Source organism: Thamnophis sirtalis, unplaced genomic scaffold (assembly GCF_051295495.1).
Source record: "Thamnophis sirtalis isolate CommonGarterSnake01/CBP01778 unplaced genomic scaffold, rThaSir2_p1.2 scaffold_12, whole genome shotgun sequence".
NCBI lineage: Eukaryota > Metazoa > Chordata > Lepidosauria > Squamata > Natricidae > Thamnophis > Thamnophis sirtalis.
In genome coordinates this window covers 30,309,001-30,331,495 of record NW_028261392.1, presented here as the reverse complement: position 1 = coordinate 30,331,495, position 22,495 = coordinate 30,309,001, and the positions used below count along the sequence as shown (strand labels likewise).

Below are 22,495 nucleotides of genomic sequence, written 5' to 3'. Positions count from 1 at the left end.
CTATATACAGACTAGTTGCTGAAAAATAGGTGGTGCCACATGCCGCTCTCTACACTGCAAGATTTGACTGTGTATCTTCCATTCATTACGTTAGATGCCTCATTTTCATAATGCAGAAACAAATTCAAATGTGCATGTAAATATGATCTATACAGCCTGTTCCATTAAGAGAGCTATGTACAAAACCCTCATTGTTGCGTGAAAGAAGCTTTCCTAGCCAAACAGCTTGGTAATTTCCTATCCTGTGATCCTTTTTGTCTCAAAACCCTGACCCTCTTCTAACACTGCTATCACACTTTTTCCTGTGATTCTCTTCCTCTCTGTTCCCATCCACAGAGTTCCCCATTTTTAATCATTTTAGAGCATTTACTCAGAAGTGCTGCATAGTTTGCAGACTATCAGCCTTTTGTTTCTGGGAGACGGAAGTCATTTCCTAATTCCATTATGCGGTTATAACAATAGAAAGAGATTGAGTTAGGCCTGTGAAACATTGTTGATAGTCTGATTATTATTGTTGATTATCTTTACTTTTTGCTGTTTTCCAGATATTGATGAATGTGCTGCAACATCAGGGATCTGTGGAGAAGCTCAGTGTAAAAATTTAATAAGATCTTACACGTGTGTTTGTGATACTGGTTACACTTATGATGAGGCCACAAAGACCTGCAAAGGTTAGTAGGTAGAATTAAATATGATCATGAGAATTCTTACCCTTCCTGTGTATGCTGTGTGGCCTTCACACTTTGCTGTTAATTTCCTATATACCTCTAGATGGCAAATGGGTGTTGAAAAATAAGCAGATATGTTGAATCAGATTTGATGCTTTGAATCAGGGGTGTCAAACTCGCGGCCTACAGGCTGGATGCATCACACACTGGCCACGCCCACCCCAGGTTAGCGAAGGCGGGGGGAAAGTGGCAATACATCATGTGACAATGAGGTGACGATGCGAGTTTGACACCCCTGCTTTGAATGAAGAACTGTATCAAGCATTATGGTGAATATTTTTAGAAGAATAATTTTTAAAAGGTACACTAAATGTATTGTCTCACATTGATTATGTTACCTAGTTTGGGTAATGAAACATCTTCAAGAAAACAACCAAGCTCAGAGAGTACTAAATGGGACCCCTCAATTCAACTCTGAGCTATAAATATTTTCCTTTAAATGTATTGTCATCCAATTTATTTTTAAAAAATCATCTCATGGCTAGAAAATTCAGTGCAGGTTTATACTCAAATTTGCTTTTGGGTGCCAGCATTGGGAGAACCCAACTTTCTCAAACAAAAGCATTCTTAGGTAGAAAATGGAGTGCTATGGTTAATGATTATTTTACTTAATCTGCTACCACTTTAGCTTTTTTGATATTGTACTTCAGCCATTTTAACTGAAGAGATAAACTGTTTTAAGAGAACACAGATAAAAATGTGAGAAACTTGATTGATTAGACAGCATCCCTATAGAATTCCTGAACAGTTGAAAGATGTGTTAAAAATGGAACAGACAAGGGACTGGTGTACTCCAATTGAATTAATGCCAATATAAAATAGGGAAAACCGGTGTTACATAGACTTCCAGCAAATAAACTGAGTGGCAAAATTTGATGGGTATCTAATGTACAGAGTTGATGACTTCTCAGATGGCCTAGGCAGATCCATGCATTTTTCACCTTTGGACTTAACCAAAGGATATTTGCAAATTCTACTGGAACACCATTCAAACAAGAAAACACCATTTGCTGTTAAGAGAATGTCACTTAATCTACATGGGGCGCCCACTACTTTATCCTTTTCAAGGGAATAATATGCTGCTTATCTAGATGATATCTTCATACACATATACGTATACGTATATGTATACAGTATGTGTGTGTGTGTGTGTGTGTGTGTGTGTGTATGTATGTATGTATGTATATGTATATGTATGTATGTATGTATGTATGTATGTATGTATGTATGTATATATGTGTATATATATATATATATATATATATATATATATATATATATATATATATATATATATATATATATATATATATATATATATATATATTACAATACACACACATACTATACTGTGCAAAAGTGTTGGGCAGTAGTGCAAAAATGCTGTAAATCAAGAATGCTTTCAGAAGTAGAAGAATTAATAGTTTAGGATGGACACACCAAATACTGATTTGATTTGGACTTCTCTTCTGTTCATTTACTTTCCATTTTGTTAATTGATAAAAACAAACTATTCAAACTTCCATTTCTGAAAGCATTGTTAATTTACAGCATTTTTGCACAGCTGCCTAACATTTTTGCATGCTACTGTATATCAAGAATATCACCAACATTTAAGGTTAATAATTGATAATTTAGAAAAACCTGGCCTAACCCAGAGAAGTGACATCTGGGATATCAGGACACCTCATATAAGGGTTTCATGGTTGGAGAGGAAGAAGTAAAACGAGAATATAGGAAGTTTGAAACCTTGAAACAAGTTGAAACCCCTAAAACAAAGAAAGAGTTTGATCTAGCAGCATGTTATCACCTAATGAGAAACAACCCTCAAGGATGAAATTTCTAAAGAACACCAGGAAGTATTTGGAAAAATAAAAGACACATTGTATGAGAAGCCAGCATTGAAAGGACAGGATTTTCCCCAACCCTCTTTGTTCTACAAATGGACATATCTAATATAGGCTTAGGTGCCAGGCCGCCCAAAATTAGGAAGGAATGGACCATTCTGTGGTCTACTTCTCAAAGAAGCTCCTCCCCTAAACAATAAAAACATAACACCAAAAAAACATCAAAAGGAAGTCTGTGGACTAAAATGGGCAATTGATGCTCTACATGAATATTTGTAGGGTCAGGAATTCACCACTATGATGGACCACCAATCACACTCACCTATCTGCAACAAATGAAACATGCCAATTCATTGTTAATCTGATGGTATCTCACCTTACTGCTTCAATATCATACATTGAGCAGGACAGCAAAATGTCACCACTGACTTCCTATCATGGTATGAGAAAACACAGAAATGGCATTATCCTCATGAAACAAAACAAAACAAAGATATTGATTATTTTTAGTAAAAGGGGTGAGATGTGGGGGGGAAGCTGCCCAGAAATGGAATGCAATGACAAATCAAGTTCCTTAGAAAGAATAATATATTGTACCGGTATTTTTCTTTATGGTTGCTACAACTGTTTTAAAATACATTAAAAGCAAACACAAGAACTTAACTTTTCTGCTTTTCTTTTTATTGGTGTTGTATAGATGTGGATGAATGTGAACAAAACCTCTGTGAGCAAACATGTGTTAATTCGCAAGGAAGTTATACTTGCCACTGCAACGGAAAAGGTGGCGTTAAACTCTCCAATGATATGAATACTTGTGAGGTAATATTTTAATATTTCTGTTCTGCAAGCAGAAATACACAAATGGAGCCTCACATTTATGAGATAGCAATGTACAAAGTGAAAAGTTTAACTCATTCCCTTCACTTGAGTCTGCAGAAGAATATATTAAAACACTATGTACATATAATAATACAAATTATAATACAAAACAGAGAGTATTGCCTATCATGAATAGGGAACATGCGTACTTAAAACTTTGGTTCCTTGTTCCATTCATACAGCATGTTTTGCTTGCCAAATGAAATTTCAGATAAGAACTTACAGGTTTTCTTTGAGTTACAACTGTTTTTTTTAATAGCTGTTCAAAGATACAACAACCTTAAAAAGGATGCTTTAAAGCCTGTAAAGCACTTCTAGATGTTGTAAAAGGGCAATCCATCTCCCACTCCCCTGTCACATGATTACATTGGTAACCAGCTCATATTTATGGTTGATTGCCGAGTGGCCCATGATATGTGGGGAGGGGAAATCCTTTAGTGGACTTCAGGAACAGATCTCAAATCCTGAAAATTCTTTAGCTTCCTGGGGCTAGAAAGCTAGTGAATGCCAGCATTCTGAAGGATAGAAAGTTTTCTGGGAAGGCTAGCAAATGTGATTGCTTGTTCGGAAGGTCTCTTTTTCAAATTGTGCAGTTTGGAGAAGGAGTCTTCCAACAAGCGAGAGAATGGGACCCACTTACAGGATGGTGCAAGGCGGTTTCAATAGGAAGGCTGCACCTTCATATCAACCGGGTGTGCCTACAGCTGCAGAAAAAGGCAATGTAATGATCCACACAATCACTTAACAATGGCAACTGGGATTGCAGTCATTGAGCGGAACGGTCACAAGGTGTTTCATTTGAATCTCTGCTCAATGACTGATATTTCAATTGTGGTTGCAAGTCCAGGATTACCTACACAAAGTTGCCCTCCATCATAAGATTTGTTTTTTGCCAATTGCAGTGTCTTCCGATTAACAGTAGGTCTCTGGGTCTTTTCTGCCTGACACTATTCAGACTTTTTCACCAGAGATCCATTAAATGGGTGTCAACCCTGGCAATGGGCTTATTTTATGGTCTTCTACATAAGAAAGATATATGTTATATGACTAACAAAATGACACTATACAGTCCTTGGTTTACAAACACTAGTTCAACTATTCAAACTTGCAACAATGCTGAATGAGTAGCACTTACTTCTGCCATTGCAGTGACTCATAGTTACATGGTTGCCATTTGTGACTCCCCCCCCCCCAAGTGCCATAAGAGAATTAATGGAGAAATAGACAGGTGATTGGTGACCATGTGACGTTCTTGCTTAATAACCCATAATGGTTTCACTTAACAATGGCAACCAGGACTGCCAGAATTGCCATCGCTAAGTGGTGTGACATCTAAATAGGGAAAAGATGGCTCTTTGATGGAGGTGTTCACATATTTTGGACACATCAGTCATAGCAAAATGGGGCTGTAAAACCTACAGCTAAGCCGGATGCCCTGATTTACTATATCTGCTTTCCAGGACAATACAAAATCACTGAGTGATCTAAATATAATTTTTACACACACACACACGCACGCACACACACACACACACACACACACACACACAAAACATCGTTGTAATTGTTGACCTCAATCTAATCAGAGTGTTTTGAAAAAAAACCTTTTCTCCCTTCCCCAGGATATTTTGCCTTGTGTACCATTTGCTACTGCAAAAAGTATTAAATCCCTCTATCTTGGAAGAATTTTTAGTGCGACACCTGTCATCAAAGCATCCTTTAAAAGGACACAACCCACAAGGTGAGAATTGCTTTTTAAAAGCAATTTAAGTAATAATTATTTTACCTCTTAAAGGCAATTGGTTTACCTTTCTTTGCAATTAAGGTGTGTCATCCTGGATTGGAATTCTAACATTTACTAAGGACCAATTGCCTAGTGACGTTAAGTTCAGAATAACAATTACAATTGTGCTCTTATTTTATGTCACTGGAGTCCTTACAGGAGTTCTTATATATGCCAAGATGGGTAGTCTTTGGGCTGCAGACCATTTGTGGTATGAGATCTCTCCAGAGTATCTGGGGTTTAAATTTGGGGACTTGGGATTTTAAGGGCCATAGTAGGTATTCTCCACTTACTGTAGATCTTCCTGCATGTCTTGAAGTCCTCCCAGGTAAGATAGCTTATCCGTTTTGAGGCAGGGGTTGAAGGTTTGAAATACTGGTTCTGTCTCTTATATATGGGCACTAACTTTGCTAGTTGATGGCATAAAAACATTATTCATCAATGTATACATATTTGAAGATTAACATTGTCCTTTGTAGGTTCCCGGTACTTCTTTCCATCTTCTCCTTTGTGTATATCAGAATCTAACTATATGAAACTAACAAAGACCTCTTTACAAACTCTTTCTGTATGCAACACACATGACAGAGAAGGGGGGAAAGTTCAATGCATCTGGCTTGGTCTGATGTTGTGCAAATTATTACCGGTATCAGTCCATTGCAATCCACAGAATATAGTTCTTATGAGGGGGACATGAGTAGGTTACCACATGACTGGAAACCTTATCGTGCATGGTCAGCAAGCTTCCTTTTTGAACATTTCCTACAGCAAAAAGTGAAGAAATGTGAGCAGAGGTATGACTGTTTTGTTGGCAGAAACAGCAGGGCAGCTTGTTTGCCACATATGGTTATGGTTCTTTAAAAATATTAACACATTTGCAACAATGATAGTACAATGTGGTGTAGAAGAATTGTTTGCAGAATCAGGAGAGGCTGAGAAATCTCTCCATTTTCAACTATCTCTCTTGCCTACCTGGCCAACAATGTTCCCAAGAACATGCAACAAATGTGTTGTTCATTTTCTTATTTTCTTGTTTCTTCAAATGACATCCCAAGTTTACTCGCTTAGCAATCAGTGAAACAGCACTGATTGATTGCAAACTGATTGATTGCATTGATTGCAATCAGCAATCAATAAGGTTGGGATAATCTAGAATGCAGTTATTGGGGAAGGTATGGTGGTTGATTGAAATTTTCCATAATATCCTGCAAAGGATGCTATCAATTTACATATGGAAATAATTGAGGCACAGAAAGACATCTAATGAAAAGTAGTCTTTGACTTACAGCCACAATTGAGCCCAAAGGTTCTGTTACTAATAAAGACAGTTAAGTGAGGTTTGTCCCATTTTACCACCTTTGTTGCCAGAGTTGTTAAACTAATCACTTCAATTGTTAAGTTAGTAATAGGATTGTTAAGTGAATCTGGCTTTCCCATTGACTTGGGTAGTCAGAAGACCACAAAAGATGGACATAGGACCCCAGGACACCGCTATTGCCATAAATATGAACCAGTTGCCAAGCATTCAAATTTTGATCACATGGCCATGGGGATTTCGCGATGGTCATAAGTGGAAAAAAATGGTCATAAGTCACTTTTTTCAGCGCCATTGTAACTTCACAAAGTCAATATAAAATGGTTGTAAGTGGAGGACTACCTGTACTATAAACTATGGAGATGAAAAAAACCTACCAGATCTACATTACTGTAAGAGAAGGAATAGCAGAGCCAGGCTATTGCCAGGGGTGAAAAGAGGGATTAGCCTAGAATCACTACATGGCCACAGATGGAATTAAGTTCAACCCTCCTGGACTGCCTTTGATCCTTATCTAACTCTAAGTAGGTGCTGACCTTATCTGAGAAGAAGCATACGAGTTTAGCAATAAATCACTTAAATTCAAACACCACATGTGGACATGTTTTTTTTTGTGCCTGATAATCACAATACCAACCCTGACCTTTTCTACTTGCTGACTTTGAATGTAAATGCCCAATGCATGGGGTTTGCCTGATGATGTCATGTTTATCATCCCCCAATGATTCTATGGCTAGTAGCAGAGATGGTATTCAGCAGGTTCTGATCAGTTCTTGACAACCGGTAGCGGACATTTTGAGTAGTTCAGAGAACCGGTGAATACCACCTCTGACTGGCCCTGCTCCCATCTATTCTCTGCCTCTCAAGTCCCAGCGGATTGGGAGGGAATGGGGATTTTGCAGTAACCTTCCCCTGGAGTGGGGAAGGAATAGAGATTTTACACTATCCTTCCCCTGCCACGCCCACCAAGCCACACCATGCCCACCAAACCATGCACACAGAACCGGTAGTAAAAATGTTTGAATCCCACCACTGGCTGATAGTGTGGTTTTTTTAATTAGATGGAGGCAGTAATGGTATCCTCTTTTCTTCACTACTGCTTCGGTAGCGGGAGCACGTGCAGCATGTTCAGAAGGTCTGTGATGACATCAGGGTGAGTGGGCGGAGCCTCGCACCGCCGCCACTACCGGTTCGCCTGAACTGGTGCGAACCTGCAGAATACCACCTCTGAATGGGTATAGGTATCTGGAAAATGGACTGTATTCCCTCCTTAACTCTTTTTTCCCTCCTTATTCTTATGTGTCCAGATTTACAGCTGAATTTGATTTTAGAACCTTTGATCCTGAAGGCATCCTTTTTTTTGCTGGAGGCCGTCAAGACAAAACCTGGATAGTCTTGGCTTTGCGCAATGGACGGTTGGAGCTGCAACTCAAGTACAATGGAATCGGCCGGGTGACCAGCACTGGCCCAATCATCAACCATGGCATGTGGCAGACAGTGGGTATAGTACAGGCTGCTATTTTCATGCCTTTAAGTTATTTTGCTGGACAAGGTCCATTGGTTTTAGTTGGGTGGTAAACTTCATGCTGTATTGCTGGACTTTTGACTGCTTTTATTACTGTGCTAGAATTTTTTTTAAAAAAATATGCTGGTTGTAACTTTTATCCTGTTGGCAATTTTATTTGTGATTTTAAATTGTACATCACTTGGAGTGATGTGTAAATATTTTAAAATAAATAATACAATGACTTGTACATTGCCCATAGTAACAATTAGAATTCCTTAGGTTTAATAAAATAGAATATTAGTTTTTAATGCTTAAATACATAACATTTTATTTTTCTGCAATTTTGTGACATTAGCTAAGTTTTGCCTCTGCAGCTGTCTTTAGAACTGCAGGTAAATGCTGAAGGCAGGGTAGAGAGATTGTAAACATTGGCAAGTACCAATCTACTGTAGTAAATCCTTTTTAGCTTGTGGAATTTAAATATGTGGCCAGTATCAGTTTAGCCAAGTAATCAATTTACTTGCAAGAGGGTGTATATTCTTTCCTACATAAAATAAATAGTTATGATACTGTTATCAAAGATATCATACCAGAGTCAAAACGTATGAATAATTGTAAGAGTTAAAATCCAGTTTAACTCTTCATAAGTGGAAGACCAGAAAAAGTGTAGGTTGATTTGAAGTACGTAATTTCCAACTAAGATGATTAAGAGGTTGATAGTCTTGCAATTGTAGATACATCTGGAAGATACTGATTATGCAACTGTAATTTGAGGCTGAGATTGCTTTTCTTGGCTTGACGGATGACATGTCGGGGATCCAGGAATGTACCCACCTTGTTCTCTTAGATTCCTTGGAAGCTTTTAATTCCCTTTAGGATTGGGTCTTGAATTTAATAGTAAATGTGTTTGCTCTTGCCAGGACATGTTCAGAAAGTGATCTGGAAGACTACTGCATATGGCGATATATATATATCACTGTACAATTTAGAGTGGGTTTTAATTGTAATCTAACATAAAACATTTTATTCCCTTGTTTGTGTTTGAGCCTGATAATGGGCTGGATGGGAATGGATAAACTGAAATTAGATTCATACAAAATGGAGAAGCCTTTGATTGATAGTCATTCAGATCCATCCTCTTGCAGATAAAATTGTATAGTTGTTTGGACAGTTGTCCAAAAGTACTGGGGGTGGAAAAACTGAAAGCTTCTTGATCTCCAGCTGTTTGTGGAATTTCAAATGATAAGGAATTTGTCAATATATGCAAAATCATGGATAACAAGAGCTGACTTGTACATATTTCAAAGTTAATTTGTTTCCATCTGTGTATGACCTATTCTGTTTTGTATATCTTATACATTTCTCTCAGAGAAATTCAAATATGCACAGTCTTAACCTCCCATCTCTGCCCATGGAAAGGATAAAAGAAGGGAAAACCTTTAAGAATCTACAAAGGCACCGTTCTGTTTGCAGTCCTTTGTTTATTCCTTTCTGTACAGCAGCAGCTTCTTATCAGCCATTCTCCTATTTTTCAGATAATTATTTGGGGGAAGATGTGGCTTGGGATAAATCTGGTAAATAAATAGTCAATTTATAGTCAAATGTTAAGTCCCACCAGTTCTATATATGATTGGAACAGGAGAGAAAGCTGCATATTGATCATATGTTTTGTCTTGTTATTGTTAGCAAATATATGTATGTAAAATATTATGAGAGACTCAATTTTAATGTGTGGAATCTCACTTGAAATGATTCATAGGGACTGCTTTGTTGAGATAAGTCAGCTTACCCCTTTGTTCCTAGCTTCACTTCAGAAATTACAATGTTGTCCTACTGAATGAGAAAAATAAAGCTATTTGGCTGCATGTATTTCTAAAGACAAGGCTAATTCATAGCCACCACATAACTTGAAAATAGCTCATTCAGTAATATTTTTATATGGGAGATGATGTGCTTTTCATATTTCTCTCCTGATCCCTTTGTGATTTTTTCTGTCAGATATCAGTTGAAGAATTGGAAAAAAGTTTAGTTATAAAAGTCAATAAGGATGCAGTTATGAGGATAGCTGTCTCAGGCGATTTGTTTACTCAAGACAGAGGACTTTATCAACTAAATTTAACAGTTGGAGGAGTTCCTTTCAAGACCCATCATCTTATACATCCTGTAAGTAGGACTGTTCATTGCATGCATTTTATAATTTGTGGTAGAGTTGGGCACCTGATGGAACAAGGGATATAGCCATCTTTGATTCAAATAAGATAAAATAATAATAATAAAGTAATACTAATAAAGTAAGATAAAATAACTTGTCCATGAAGAAAAAATATGTATTTTAAAAACTCATATGTCAGATTACTTTTGACCACAAGAGTAAATTTGTGCAGTAGAACACATATTCAGGAGATACACTATATTGCCAAAAGCATTCGCTCACCCATCCAAATAATCAGAATCAGGTGTTCCAATCCCTTCCATGGCCACAGGTGCATAAAATCAAGTACCTAGGCATGTGGACTGTGTTTACAAACATTTATGAAAGAATGGGTCGCTCTCAGGAATTCAGTGAATTCCAGCATGGAAATGTGATAGGATGCCACCTGTGCAACAAATCCAGTTGTGAAATTTCCTTGCTCCTAAATATTCCACAGTCAACTGTATTATAAGAAGGTGGAAGTGTTTGGGAATGACAGCAACTCAGCCACGAAGTGATAGGCCACGTATACTCGTCCAACATCAGTGTGTGATCTCACAAATGCGCTTCTGGAAGAATGGTCAAAAATTCCCATAAACACACTCCCAAACCTTGTGGCCAGCCTTCCCAGAAGAGTTGAAGCTGTTATAGCTGCAAAGGGTGAACTGACTTCATATTGAACCCTATGGATTAGGAATGGGATGTCACTTACAGTACATTCATATGCGAGTAAAGGCAGGTGAGCGAATACTTTTGGCAATATAGTGTATGTCAAGCAAGCAAAATTGCTCTCAACACTATAGAAATTGGCTTTTCTGCTGTTCTGTTTTTTTCCCTTTGTTTTGTAATGTTCACATATCTATTTTTAGCTGGTGGCTCTAGGGAGGATAGTAGGTCAACATACCTTATGAGCAAGTCTATTTACTCCTCTGCATTCTTTAAGGTTTTTTTTTCTCTTTATGCTTCCCTGGTGATAGTGTTTTGCAACTTTTATCACAGCAAACTCTGTAAAGGTTCAGTGACCTAATTTGTAGACTATGTGGAATCTTATGTTTTATCTTGCAGTGTTATATTTTCTTGAGAAAATTCTGACTGAAAATTATTTATGATTCACTTCATTTCCATATGTACTCCCTCTGGAAGAATGCAGAATGGTCTATACAAGTCCAATCAAAACAATAGACTGAATTAAATTATAAATAAAGCCAACCTTTCTAAAATATAGAAGATAAGGCAATGTCCGATTTCACAAAAGATGGAAAGAGGTTTTACAAAACCAGGCTCATGACAAATACATATTATTCTTTAACTAGAGAGAAAGTGTATAAAACTAAAATGGCATCATTGGGAGGAAAAGTGCAACTCTTAGCCTAAGAAATGATATCATGCTGCATTAAAATCTGTTTTCCTACTTTACATGCCTTCCTGTTCATGAATAGCAATAGCACTTAGACTTATATATCGCTTCATAGTGCTTTTACAGCCTCTCTAAGTGGTTTACAGAGTCAGCCTATTTCCCCCAACAATCTGGGTCCTCATTTTACCCACCTCGGAAGGATGGAAGACTGAGTCAACCTTGAGCCTGGTGAGATTTGATCTGCTGAACTGCGCCACCTCGGCTCTTTAATCCTTTAATCACTCTTCTGACATACTGTTCTACCAGCTCTATACCCAAACTCTTCACTCAGATGGATTCACATTTTCACAACCTATAGAAATAGTTCTTTCCCTCTGGTTATTCTCTCCATGCTTTGTGACACTACAGCTTCTTATGAATCAATGAAAGCAGCAGATGGCAAGGTGTCAGGAGGGACCACATAAGCATCTCTTCCCTTCCTTCCACTGCATTTATTTCTTTGGAAGAGGAGTCAACTACAGCCATCTCTTCTTACCTGCCCACCTTGCTTGATGATCAGACATAGATGTTGCTCTCTAACTTAAAGAAATGGAAGAGGAAAAGCTGTGACAGAGACATGGCTCCCTTTTGGCTTAAAGCAGAACATCCTTTTAACCTGTTACAGGAAGCAGTTTTGGTTGGCTTATGATAGCCAGTGAGTTTCTATCAACATCCTATATTTGTGATGCTCTGTTGTTGTTAGTCACAAAGTTGTGTCCAACCCATCATGACACCATGGACAACGTTCCTCCAGACCTTCCTATCCTCTACCATCCCTGGAGTCCATTTAAGCTCACGCTGACTGCTTCAGTAACTCCATCCAACCTCATTCTCTGTCATCCTCTCCTTCCTATAGCATCACTTATAGCAATAGAGAAGGAAATGGCAACCCACTCCAGTATCTTTGCCATGACAGTACCAAGAGGCAAAAAGGCCTGGAGGAATGTTGTCCATGGGTCGCGATGGGTCAGACACAACTTTGCAACTTACAACAACAATAAAAGCAATAGATATATTAAATTTCACAAATGCCTATCCCCCACCTACTCTAAAGTTCAAACCTCTTGTGTTTTGTCGTTTGATTGTAGGGGAAGTGCTATAACATTTTCTCTCAGAACATGTTCTCTTTTTTGGATGAGTTGGACTGAGGACAGCATTCCAAATGCAGCTAAACTATAAGCCTACATAAGTCTATACAATCTATTTACCAAAAAAAAAAGGCCATTGAAGTAATGTAACAGTACTGTATGTCCTGGCAATGGTTGATTAAGCCTATGTTGTTTTATAATATTCATATTATATTTATTGAGTATAAATATAATCAATATATTCAGGGGTAGGTTCTGGCAGTTGTTACTGCCAATTTGGTCATGACCGTGCAGTGCACGCGCTTGATGTGTGCTGTACGCAAAGGAGCAATGCAATAAAAATTGCTCTGCGCATGTGCAGAAGCAAAAAACAAGGCGCCACCGGGAGAACCAGTTTGGGGGTGTGGCAGGCATGGGTTTCTGCCGGTTCCAGCGACCTAGGCTACCAAACCATTGCCAGTTCAGCCAAACCAGGCCGAACTGGTAGGAACCCACCACTGAATATATTGGAGAGAGATTTGAGATAATTGAAAAGCATTATTTTCTAAGTTAAAATATTTGGATAAATCCCTTTCCATTTTCATCAGCAGTTCAAAGAAAGGTCATTCCATTTATCTTGTTAGATTAACCCTCGTCTAGATGGATGTATGAGGGCTTGGAATTGGCAGAATAAGGACGACATGAATATCCAAGAAATGGTCCAAAAGAATGATAAGATGCAGTGCTTTGCAATTGCAGGAAGAGGCTCTTTCTACCCTGGCAAAGGATTTGCTATGTTTAATCTCAGTTATGGTAAGTGCTTGTTCTTAATTATTATATGAAAGAAAGTTTTACAAAAAAATTAATGTGTCTTCTAGGCATGGACGAAGAAGAAAAAATAATGGCGCTATCATAACTGAAAAAGCTAACCTCTTACAAAGAATATTGAATATGTGTATAATGCATGATCTACCTTTTTCCCCTCTAAAAGAGGCTGAAAATTTGGGTGCAACTTATACTCCAAATGTAGCTTTTCAGCCCTAATGAGCTGCAAACGAGTGAAGAGATGTCCTTTGCCTGCTTTCTCATTGCTATTCCTTCCGACTAAAAAAAAGCATCCAAAGCACAGCTGATGGTTGGAGGGAGCAGCAATGGGAAAAGCAGGCAAAGCAGGGAAGATTGCTTTACTCGTTAGCACCTCATTAGGGATGAAAAAAAGCTTTGAATATTTTTACTGCAGCATACTCGCCCCTTTGGATATGGGTACATCTATGTGAGGCTTGGAAGAGTAGAGACAAACAAAATGGAGTCTGTGCTTCAAAAACAATTTCTCAAGGAATGGAAAATCTACTTCTCTCCAATGCGACAAAATTGTGGCTATCTTCTTTGAATTTTCTCATTTAAGTATGCCCTTCAACTTTTCTGTGGAGCAGATAATCTGCTAGTATTACTGCTCCCAAGTTTCCAGAATAGAAATAGCATCAATCATGCTGGTTAATGAGCTCAAAGAGAGTTTAGATAGGAAAGTGTACTCCTTTTTGGTCCAAATAGACTTCTCACTTGCCCTCAATAATGATTGTTTGTAATGATTGTAAGTAATTGCTAATCAGTGTGGCCTCACTTGGAATACATAGTCCAGGGGATAAAAAGCGTGCACAATCAAAGCCAGCAAACGTATGTGCTGAAGCTGATTAGACTAATGACACTAGCCAGATGAATCCCTGATAGGCAGGATTTCCACCCCCCCTATTTTCCTCCCCAAAACTAAGGCGTATCTTATACTCTGGTGCATCTTATACTCCAAAAAATATGGTAATAGCTTTTAAGTAAAGCCATGCATAGAATATATAAAATGATTTACTTTTGGCTGGTTGCAATGTGATATACCTCTTTCCCTGCCCATATAACCTGGCAGACAATGTATGGTATGAGTTATGACTTAGGAGAGAAAATTCACTAGGGCTTAAAATGTAATTGGCTCACAGGTTCGCGGGACACTTGTGCAGCATCACCAGCAGCAGGCGGAGGCAGAGGAATGGGGGAGGGGAGACAGGTGATCCGGATGTGCTGTGCGTCTGCCTGGCTCATGGGAGGCTTGTATGGTGCCACTGGCAGCAGGTGGAGGCAGAGGCAAGGGTGGGGAGACAAGCAATCCCAATACACCACCCACTCTATTCCACTGTCTCTAGGCTTGCCTACAGCTGCACCGAAATCACCTGCCTCTGCCCTCCTGCTGCCAGTGGTGCCACAAGCCTCCCATGAGCCAGGCAGCTGCACAGTACATCCAGATCCCTGTCTCTCCCCCTCCCTGCCCATGCCTCCACCTGCTGCCAGTGGCTCTGCATAAGCGTCCTGCGACCCTCACATGAGCCAGACAGCTGCACAGCATGTCCAAATCACCTCTCCCACCTGTACTTAAAAAAAGACCTCCCCGAAAATAAGCCCGAGTGTTTATTTTCAAGCCCAAAATAAAATAAGACTGAGTCTTATTTTGGGGAAAACACAGTATTATACATCTAATGCTGCACTGAGGTAAAATAGAACTGAAAGTAGCTTTATTTCCTTGTTCTAGTTTCTTTCTATTAGAAACCCAGAATTAATTCCTGCAGCTCACGATATTGGATGATTAGGGACCCTAAAAATCTAGCAGATTGACCAGGTTCTTACAGTCCAGATGTCTTAGTGATTAAAAATTATAATCTTTAACTAGACAAAGCAATCACGGCGCTTTTTATGAAATTAACAAAAGAGCTGTTAAAAGGATGGAAATATTATTATAACATAGCAACATAGCATAAAATAACAATATACATCTGAAGAAGTTGTGATTATGGCCGTTTGTTCTTACCATGAGTGAGAAATCTTACCTACTGTTTTATTATTTGAAGTGTTAAAAATAGTAGAATATGCACTTAGTTCTCTGTTTCTTCTCTCTGTAGCTTATCCATTTGATATCAATGAAACCAGGAAGCAGTGGGAATTAAAAGTAAATTTTTTAATTCGTCCAGCCACAGATACTGGAGTGCTCTTTGCTCTTGTTAGCAATAAAGCAATAGTCCCTTTTTCAGTGGCTCTGATTGACTATCATTCCACAAAGAAGCTTAAGCAACAGGTAAGCACACAAATACATATTGAAATACTTCATGCATGTGTATGTGTAGTACAACAAGGAGGAACTTTTAAATTATTAAAACAGTTCCGTGAATACTAATTCATATTAATTAATGCATTATGTTATGTTAATTAACGCATTATAAAAGTATATTTTCAAAGATTTCTGGGAAATGGGAATAGAATACTTCAGATTGGTTGTCCACTGCAATATATATGTCATAATAACATCTTCAGTATTATTTAGTTTTTAATCTTTTTCAAAAATATAGTAGGTCAGTATTTCATTAACAAACTTTTATTTTATTTCCTTGCTGTACAGTTTATTATCCTAGCAGTGAAGAATACTGTGGTTTGCCGGCTGGCAGTAAGCATTTGTGACAAACAAGAACACTTGATAGACATCTCCATCAGCAATAGTCAGATAGTTCTGACCATGGATGGGACTGCAGGACAGAATGAACTAAACCAGGAACAACTGGAAGATAATCTGTCTGTTTTAGATAATTATCTACAGTCATCTATAAAGACCTATGTGGGAGGACTGCCAGGTGAGTGTTCAATTCTACATCCAGAATGCATATGATCTGCTCATTGATAGAATAGGTGGCCTGTGAAAATTGGATCTTTTCCATCTTTCCTGCATGACTGCCTCAAGAACAAACCTTATTGACTTGTTTGCTTTTAAACACATTACAGCATGTAGGTTATATCCTTGGGGAAGTTAAGTAAATGAAGCACAATTAAATTTGATTTTGTTCTGAGGAAAAAAAATATATACTTCATGCTGTCTCGGGCCTGGTTTTAATAAAGAGTCACAAAGAAATAATAGAAATGAATGTAATATAACATACAATATGTACATTGTTCATGGAAGAGCAAATAATTTTCCCTTCAACGTTTTTCCATTATATTAGAACTGATGATAGATTTCCCTTCAAGGCTTTGTATAATTCCAATTGTATAATTCTAATACATGAATTCAACCACATCAGATCATTTGGGATGCAGAGGCTGTTATTCAGCTGTTCATGCAATTAAATATGTTCCATTAGCAAACATTATGATCTTCCTTGTTTAATACCCAGGCAGTGCACTGCAAGTTATTTACAGGAAATAGTCCAGAAGTCTATTACAATTGCTGGATGTGCAGAAGTCATAAAAATACCACTCCTGATGCTTAGAGATGCTTTCATATGGCTGTCATCAAATGATCAGTAGCTTCCACCACTGCTAATTTTTCCAGTAGATATGTGATTATTTGGGATAACTTATATAATGACTCAGGTTTCTGAAATAGTTTACACAGAATTTTCAAAATCCTTATGTGTTTATGGTTCCTGTAATTATTTGGATTAAGGCACATCTTAACATTGATTACATTTGGTGAGTATTAGAGCTATGCAACCCTTTGGTGCAAACTGAGGAAAGGTCCTAAAGAAGGATATGGTTGCTTTAAAGAGAGTTTCTATTATGGTTTTAATTTTATTTCATTATTTTTGCCATTATCATATACTTGGTCTATTCATTATCATTCATTATTTTCATTACTTTATTAGGGTTCATAGCAGTGTCTGCCAAATGTTGAGTCCAGATTTGGCATTTTTGTTTGTTGAGTCCTTTCCAATTATCTGGGCTAGGCAGATGTGGATGTTTGATGGTGTTGAAGGTATTATCACAGGACGTAAGCTATTCTGAGTAAAAACACCTTTTGCAATTGACTGGTGGTAAATTTGTCAATGCCGATGATGTTCAAGTGGTGCTCCTGTTATTTTGGGATTGCACCCAAGATGCCTATGACCATTGGCATTACCTATTCTCACTTTTTGCCAAGCAGTTTAACAACATACTGCAAGAGGTGAAATTGAAGAGTGGCTAACATCTGGCAAAACCTACCTGATAATGAAAGTTTGAAAAGGGGACAAGACCAGGCAACTACAGGCCAATTATTACCAACAACTTTCATATTACTTTCTGGTGTGATAGCTGATGCAGTCCAACAGCATCTACTGAAAATAAGTTCTTTCCACCTGAGCAGAAAAAAACCTGCCCAAACAGCAAAGGGATAAAAGATCAACTTCTAATTGATTCTGGAAAATGGAAAGAGAAAGAAGATCAATTTCAATGTAGCATGGCTTGATTACAGGAAAGCGTTTGACTCCCTGCCACATGGTTGGTTAATCAGGTGCCTAGAAATAACTGGAGCAGTAGAAATATCAGAAGGTTTATGTAAAGATCAATGGCACAGTGGAGGACACAGTTGCTGGCCAATTGTGATAGACTGGGAGAAGTTAACATCAAGAGAAGAATCTTTCAAGCAGACTCAGTGTCACCACTACGGTTTGTCATTGCACTGATTCCTCTGTCAACAATACTGAATAACTCAGGACGTGGCTATCAAATATCAAAAACATCTGCCAGGGTATCCCACCTCCTTTACAAGAGCTATTTGAAGCTATTGGGAAGACACCATTATTATTACTGTTGTTGTTTTGTTGTTGGTGGTGGTGGTGATGCTGCAAAATAAATACCAGTTTTGCTTCAGGATTGCTCTTGTACAACAGATTAAGTGACAGAAAAGTCAACTTGCCAAATTGTATCAAATTGCAGACATTTTCTTATAGTTATGTAGAAGTAAAGTACATTCCACTGATTCTTACTGAAGGCCCAGTTCTATTTTTTAGTACAGGGGTTTCCAACCCCCAGTCCATGGACTGGCACCAGTCTGCGGCATGCCAGAAACCGGTTCACGCAAACAAGCAAAGCCCCATCCGCAAGATGCAGGCAGCGTGTGAAACCATACCCCTTCGTGTATGCAGAAAATCCTCTCTCCACAGAATTGGTCCCTGGTACCCAAAAGGTTGAGGGCCGCTGTTTTAGTATATGTGAAGTATATGCTCAGTGAACATAGGAATATGTCATGGGCGCATTCATTTCTCTTGCTACACATAGTGTAGTGTTAGAGTCTGTAGTTAGAGTCTGTCCATATGATCCTGTTAGATTAAATTTAGATTAGTGGGCTAAACTTGGATTTATCTCTGCTTTTTCAAATGGGTACTAAAGAGGCACTGTGTGTGTATGTGTATATGTCTGTATCTGTGGGAGCCAGCTCTTGGAAAGAAAAGGTTTCTATGGATAACACAGAAATATAAGAGGACCGAGAGGGAGTATTTGTTAACAATTAGTGCAAAAAAGCAAGGCCTTGGTTCTTAAATACTGTACTTTTGTCATTCTTGTTAATTAAGCAAAGATATTTGGGTATATGAGACTTACTCAGATAATGTAGCGTTTGTTTGCTCCTTACTTTTATTTTCTGAGTACTTGAAGAGTTTTTACAGATGCAAGCATTGGTTTGTAGAGGAATCCTGCAGAAGTGGAATGCAAATGTCCGCTGATGACTGCTTTTCCTTGTGTTTTCTGCCCCACCCCATCCAAGCATTAGATTGCTCAGTTGTTTTCCCCCAGCTAGGTAATATCTTCCTGATAAGTGCAAAGTTCTTCCTGGTTCTTTCTAGATATCACCCAAAGCCTGTTGGAGAAACTGCATTCCATATGTTTCAGGGAGAGTAGGGAGAGTGCTATAGATTAGAAAATAATGTTTCATATGAAAAGTATGGTTTTGTACAAGGCATGTGGGGACCTGGTGACAGAAGAAGGTCTAAAGGCTGTGGGGACCCCGAGGGGCAGCAGGCAGAGCATGTCATTTGTTGGGGTGATGAAGATCTTGGGAGTCCCATGGCAGGTGGGTCTGGGCCTGCACTGGGCTTCTCCCACTCCAGAGGCACTCCATGCTGCACTTAACAACCTGCATGGTCATTTGACCTCACCAGGGAGAGCAGGGGTGGGGTCGTTAACCAAGGTGATCCCACTTTACAACATCACAACATGTCCTTCACAGTCATAGATGGAGGACTACCTATATGGCAGAACCTTAATTGGCAGGTGAGGTCAAGGGAAGCAAATAACAAATGCTTGTGCATTCATCATTTTAACAAAAACAGAGATCTTGCAGTGTTTCTGAGTCCAGCAAGGCAGTGGAGATAAATACACATCTCAGAGACTGATTGTATAATACGGAGATGTTTGCAGGGTGTACTGTATTTTTCAGAGTATAAGACGCACCGAAGTATAAGACGCATCAAAATTTTGAAGAGGCAAATTAAAAAAAAAAAAATTGTACTCTGCAGACCTCTCAAAAATGGCCCATTTTTCTTCAAAAAAAAGGGGGCATGAATAGCCTTTAGGAGGCTTGTAGCATGTTCCTAGAGGGTGGGGCCCCCCAAAACAAGCAAAAATTTGCCCCTTTTTGTCAAAAAAGGCCATGCATAGCCTTTAGGAGGCTTATAGAGTGCTTGTGGGGCTGGGGGGGGGCGCAAAATTGAGCAAAAAAATGGTCCATTTTTTGCTCATTTCTGCTCTCCCCAGCCCCCAGGAGCTCCTCTATAAGCCTCCTAAGAGGTATGAAGGGCCATTTTGGTGAGGGGTGGGTGGGTTTCGGGAGACAAAAAATGCTGTATTCAGTGTATAAGATGCACCCAGACTTTCAGCCTCTTTTGAGGGAAAAAGGTGCATCTTATACTCCGAAAAATACGATATTTTTAAAAAGGTAATGATGCTATCACCAATGGGGGGAATCAAAGCTAGTCATGTTTGTTGTGTGTATTGTGTGTTGATCTTTTGGCTAAAAGGAGGGGCAAAGCTGATAAGATAGTGAAATGATATTTCGACCCATTCTACATTGGTGCATGTACCAAGAGTCAGAACCTGGACTGTGATGCTGCATCCATTTAAGGTTTATGTTGAAATAATAGAAAATATTTGTAGCTCAGGTTTTAGGTTTTGGCAGTGGTTTGCTCTCCAGTGCCACTCCACTGCCAAAAGCTAAAGTTTATTTTAAAAATTACAGTGAAGATTTTGAAAGTAGAAGTGATAAGAAATTAGAATTCATTCCAGGATATAAGTTCTGGTTCTTCATTTGCCAAGGTGCTTTTTGTGAATATTTCTTTTCATAGTGGGGCTCAACTGTTCATATAGCCATTATAAGATACATGAACTACTTACAACATCAAAAAGAACAATTGTTCTATATATTTTGAAATTAAGAAGAATGAGGAGCTTGGTAGTAGTGTTTATTGAAGATGTCTTTGTTGTTCTTGTTTTAAAAACACCACAGATGTTCCTGTCACTTCAACTCCAGTTACTGCTTCCTACCATGGCTGCATGACGGTGAAAGTTAACAATCAAGCTCTGGATTTAGATGAGGCGCTCCAAAAGACCAATGACATCACCTCTCATTCTTGTCCTCCAGTAGAAACTGGTCAATAGATGCCACTGCAACACACACAGAATTTTTGTATTCAACATATGTGCATTTCAGTTATAAATTATTCAGATTTCCAGCACTGCGTGTATAGTTCCCTTGAACACTGAAGTGATGTAGGATCTACTGTGTTAATTATTGAAATATTTCTTTGCTTGAGAGAATTTAAAATATGTAATATATTTGTAAATAGTTGAGAAGACTAATGTTAATAACCAGAAGTTGCAAATTGTTGTCTGAGGTAAGTAGTTGAAAGACAGTTCATAGCCGCTGGTAAATTACTGTGTGTGGACTGAAAGATTAAAAATAATTATGTATTTTTTTAATGCTGCTTCCTAACTTACAAAATATGAAAAAAATAAAACTTTTTGTTGAATTATATGATGCAAGGACAGCATTTACTGTAGATGAACATGGGCAGTGAGATTTTAACATTTTCTCCCATTCAAAGCTTAAGCTTAGCAAATGTGTTTTCCTATCTAATTTAGACATAAGAAGTTTGGCTTTGGGTTTTAGAAAACATGGCAAACAGCAATTATGGAGGGAACAAGAAACATTTAAATCCACATGTTCAATAGTGGTTCCCATTCTCCTCTCTTGGTTCCTTCTGCCTTTGTTGGAAGTATAATCTGTAATGGAAAATCAAGGCTTGTAAAATAAAATCCTCATACTAATGCTATTCTATTCTACCCTTGGATACAGTACAAACATATGGGATGCAAAAGCATAGGATGAAGTGCTCCACCTTTTTCCTTTGGTTTTATTCAAATGATGGTGTGGATTTTAAACCTGTTTTCCTGATTATCTTTGGATAACCACTTCCCTCAGCTTTCTTTCTCACAATAAACAAAAGTAAACTTGACTTTATCCAATAGGATAAAGAAGAAGAGGAGGATCACAAAACAGAAAAAAGAGTTTCTGTTCCAGCAGAAGCAAGTTTAGGAACCATTTCCTGAAACTTGATAAGTTCAGTATTTAAAGGAAGGAGGACCCAGCATTTGTTGAATTTCGGCCTCTACAGTGCAGAACAGTCTCATTGAGGATGGCTGAAGTAATATTTTGGATTGACCAAGTTTAACCGAATGAGCTCCATCCAACCTGCTTCCAGCTTCTTACATTCTGGGAATAGGGCTCTCCAGGCCTCAAGTATTCCTTTTCAGTCTTCCTTTTTTTCTTTCCCATGTACTCAGTGTACATGATATACAGTTCTAGGCTAACCTGGAATCCAATAAAAGTTAGTAAAACTGTTTGGCCTTATAAAGACTTAATATGCTACGGTTAACTACCCCATTAAGAAATTAACTTGGAAAAAGTAACAAGCTTGGGCTCTTGAGTTTTTATATAGTCCATG

At 38.3% G+C, this 22,495-nt stretch overlaps 1 protein-coding gene across 1 annotated transcript in view; it reads left to right on the top strand.

The window, feature by feature from the left end:
* GAS6 (growth arrest specific 6) overlaps nt 1–21,523 on the top strand; it is a 45,452-nt gene extending 23,929 nt beyond the window's left edge. The window contains exons 7-15 of the mRNA XM_087726498.1: nt 546–671; nt 3,273–3,394; nt 5,077–5,195; nt 7,860–8,049; nt 10,058–10,222; nt 13,358–13,526; nt 15,653–15,825; nt 16,147–16,375; nt 20,998–21,523. Of these exons, the coding sequence (XP_087582624.1) occupies nt 546–671; nt 3,273–3,394; nt 5,077–5,195; nt 7,860–8,049; nt 10,058–10,222; nt 13,358–13,526; nt 15,653–15,825; nt 16,147–16,375; nt 20,998–21,149 (1,445 nt within the window). The 3' untranslated portion in view covers nt 21,150–21,523. The remainder of the gene's footprint in view (nt 1–545; nt 672–3,272; nt 3,395–5,076; nt 5,196–7,859; nt 8,050–10,057; nt 10,223–13,357; nt 13,527–15,652; nt 15,826–16,146; nt 16,376–20,997) is intronic.
* The last annotated feature ends 972 nt before the right edge of the window (nt 21,524–22,495 follow it).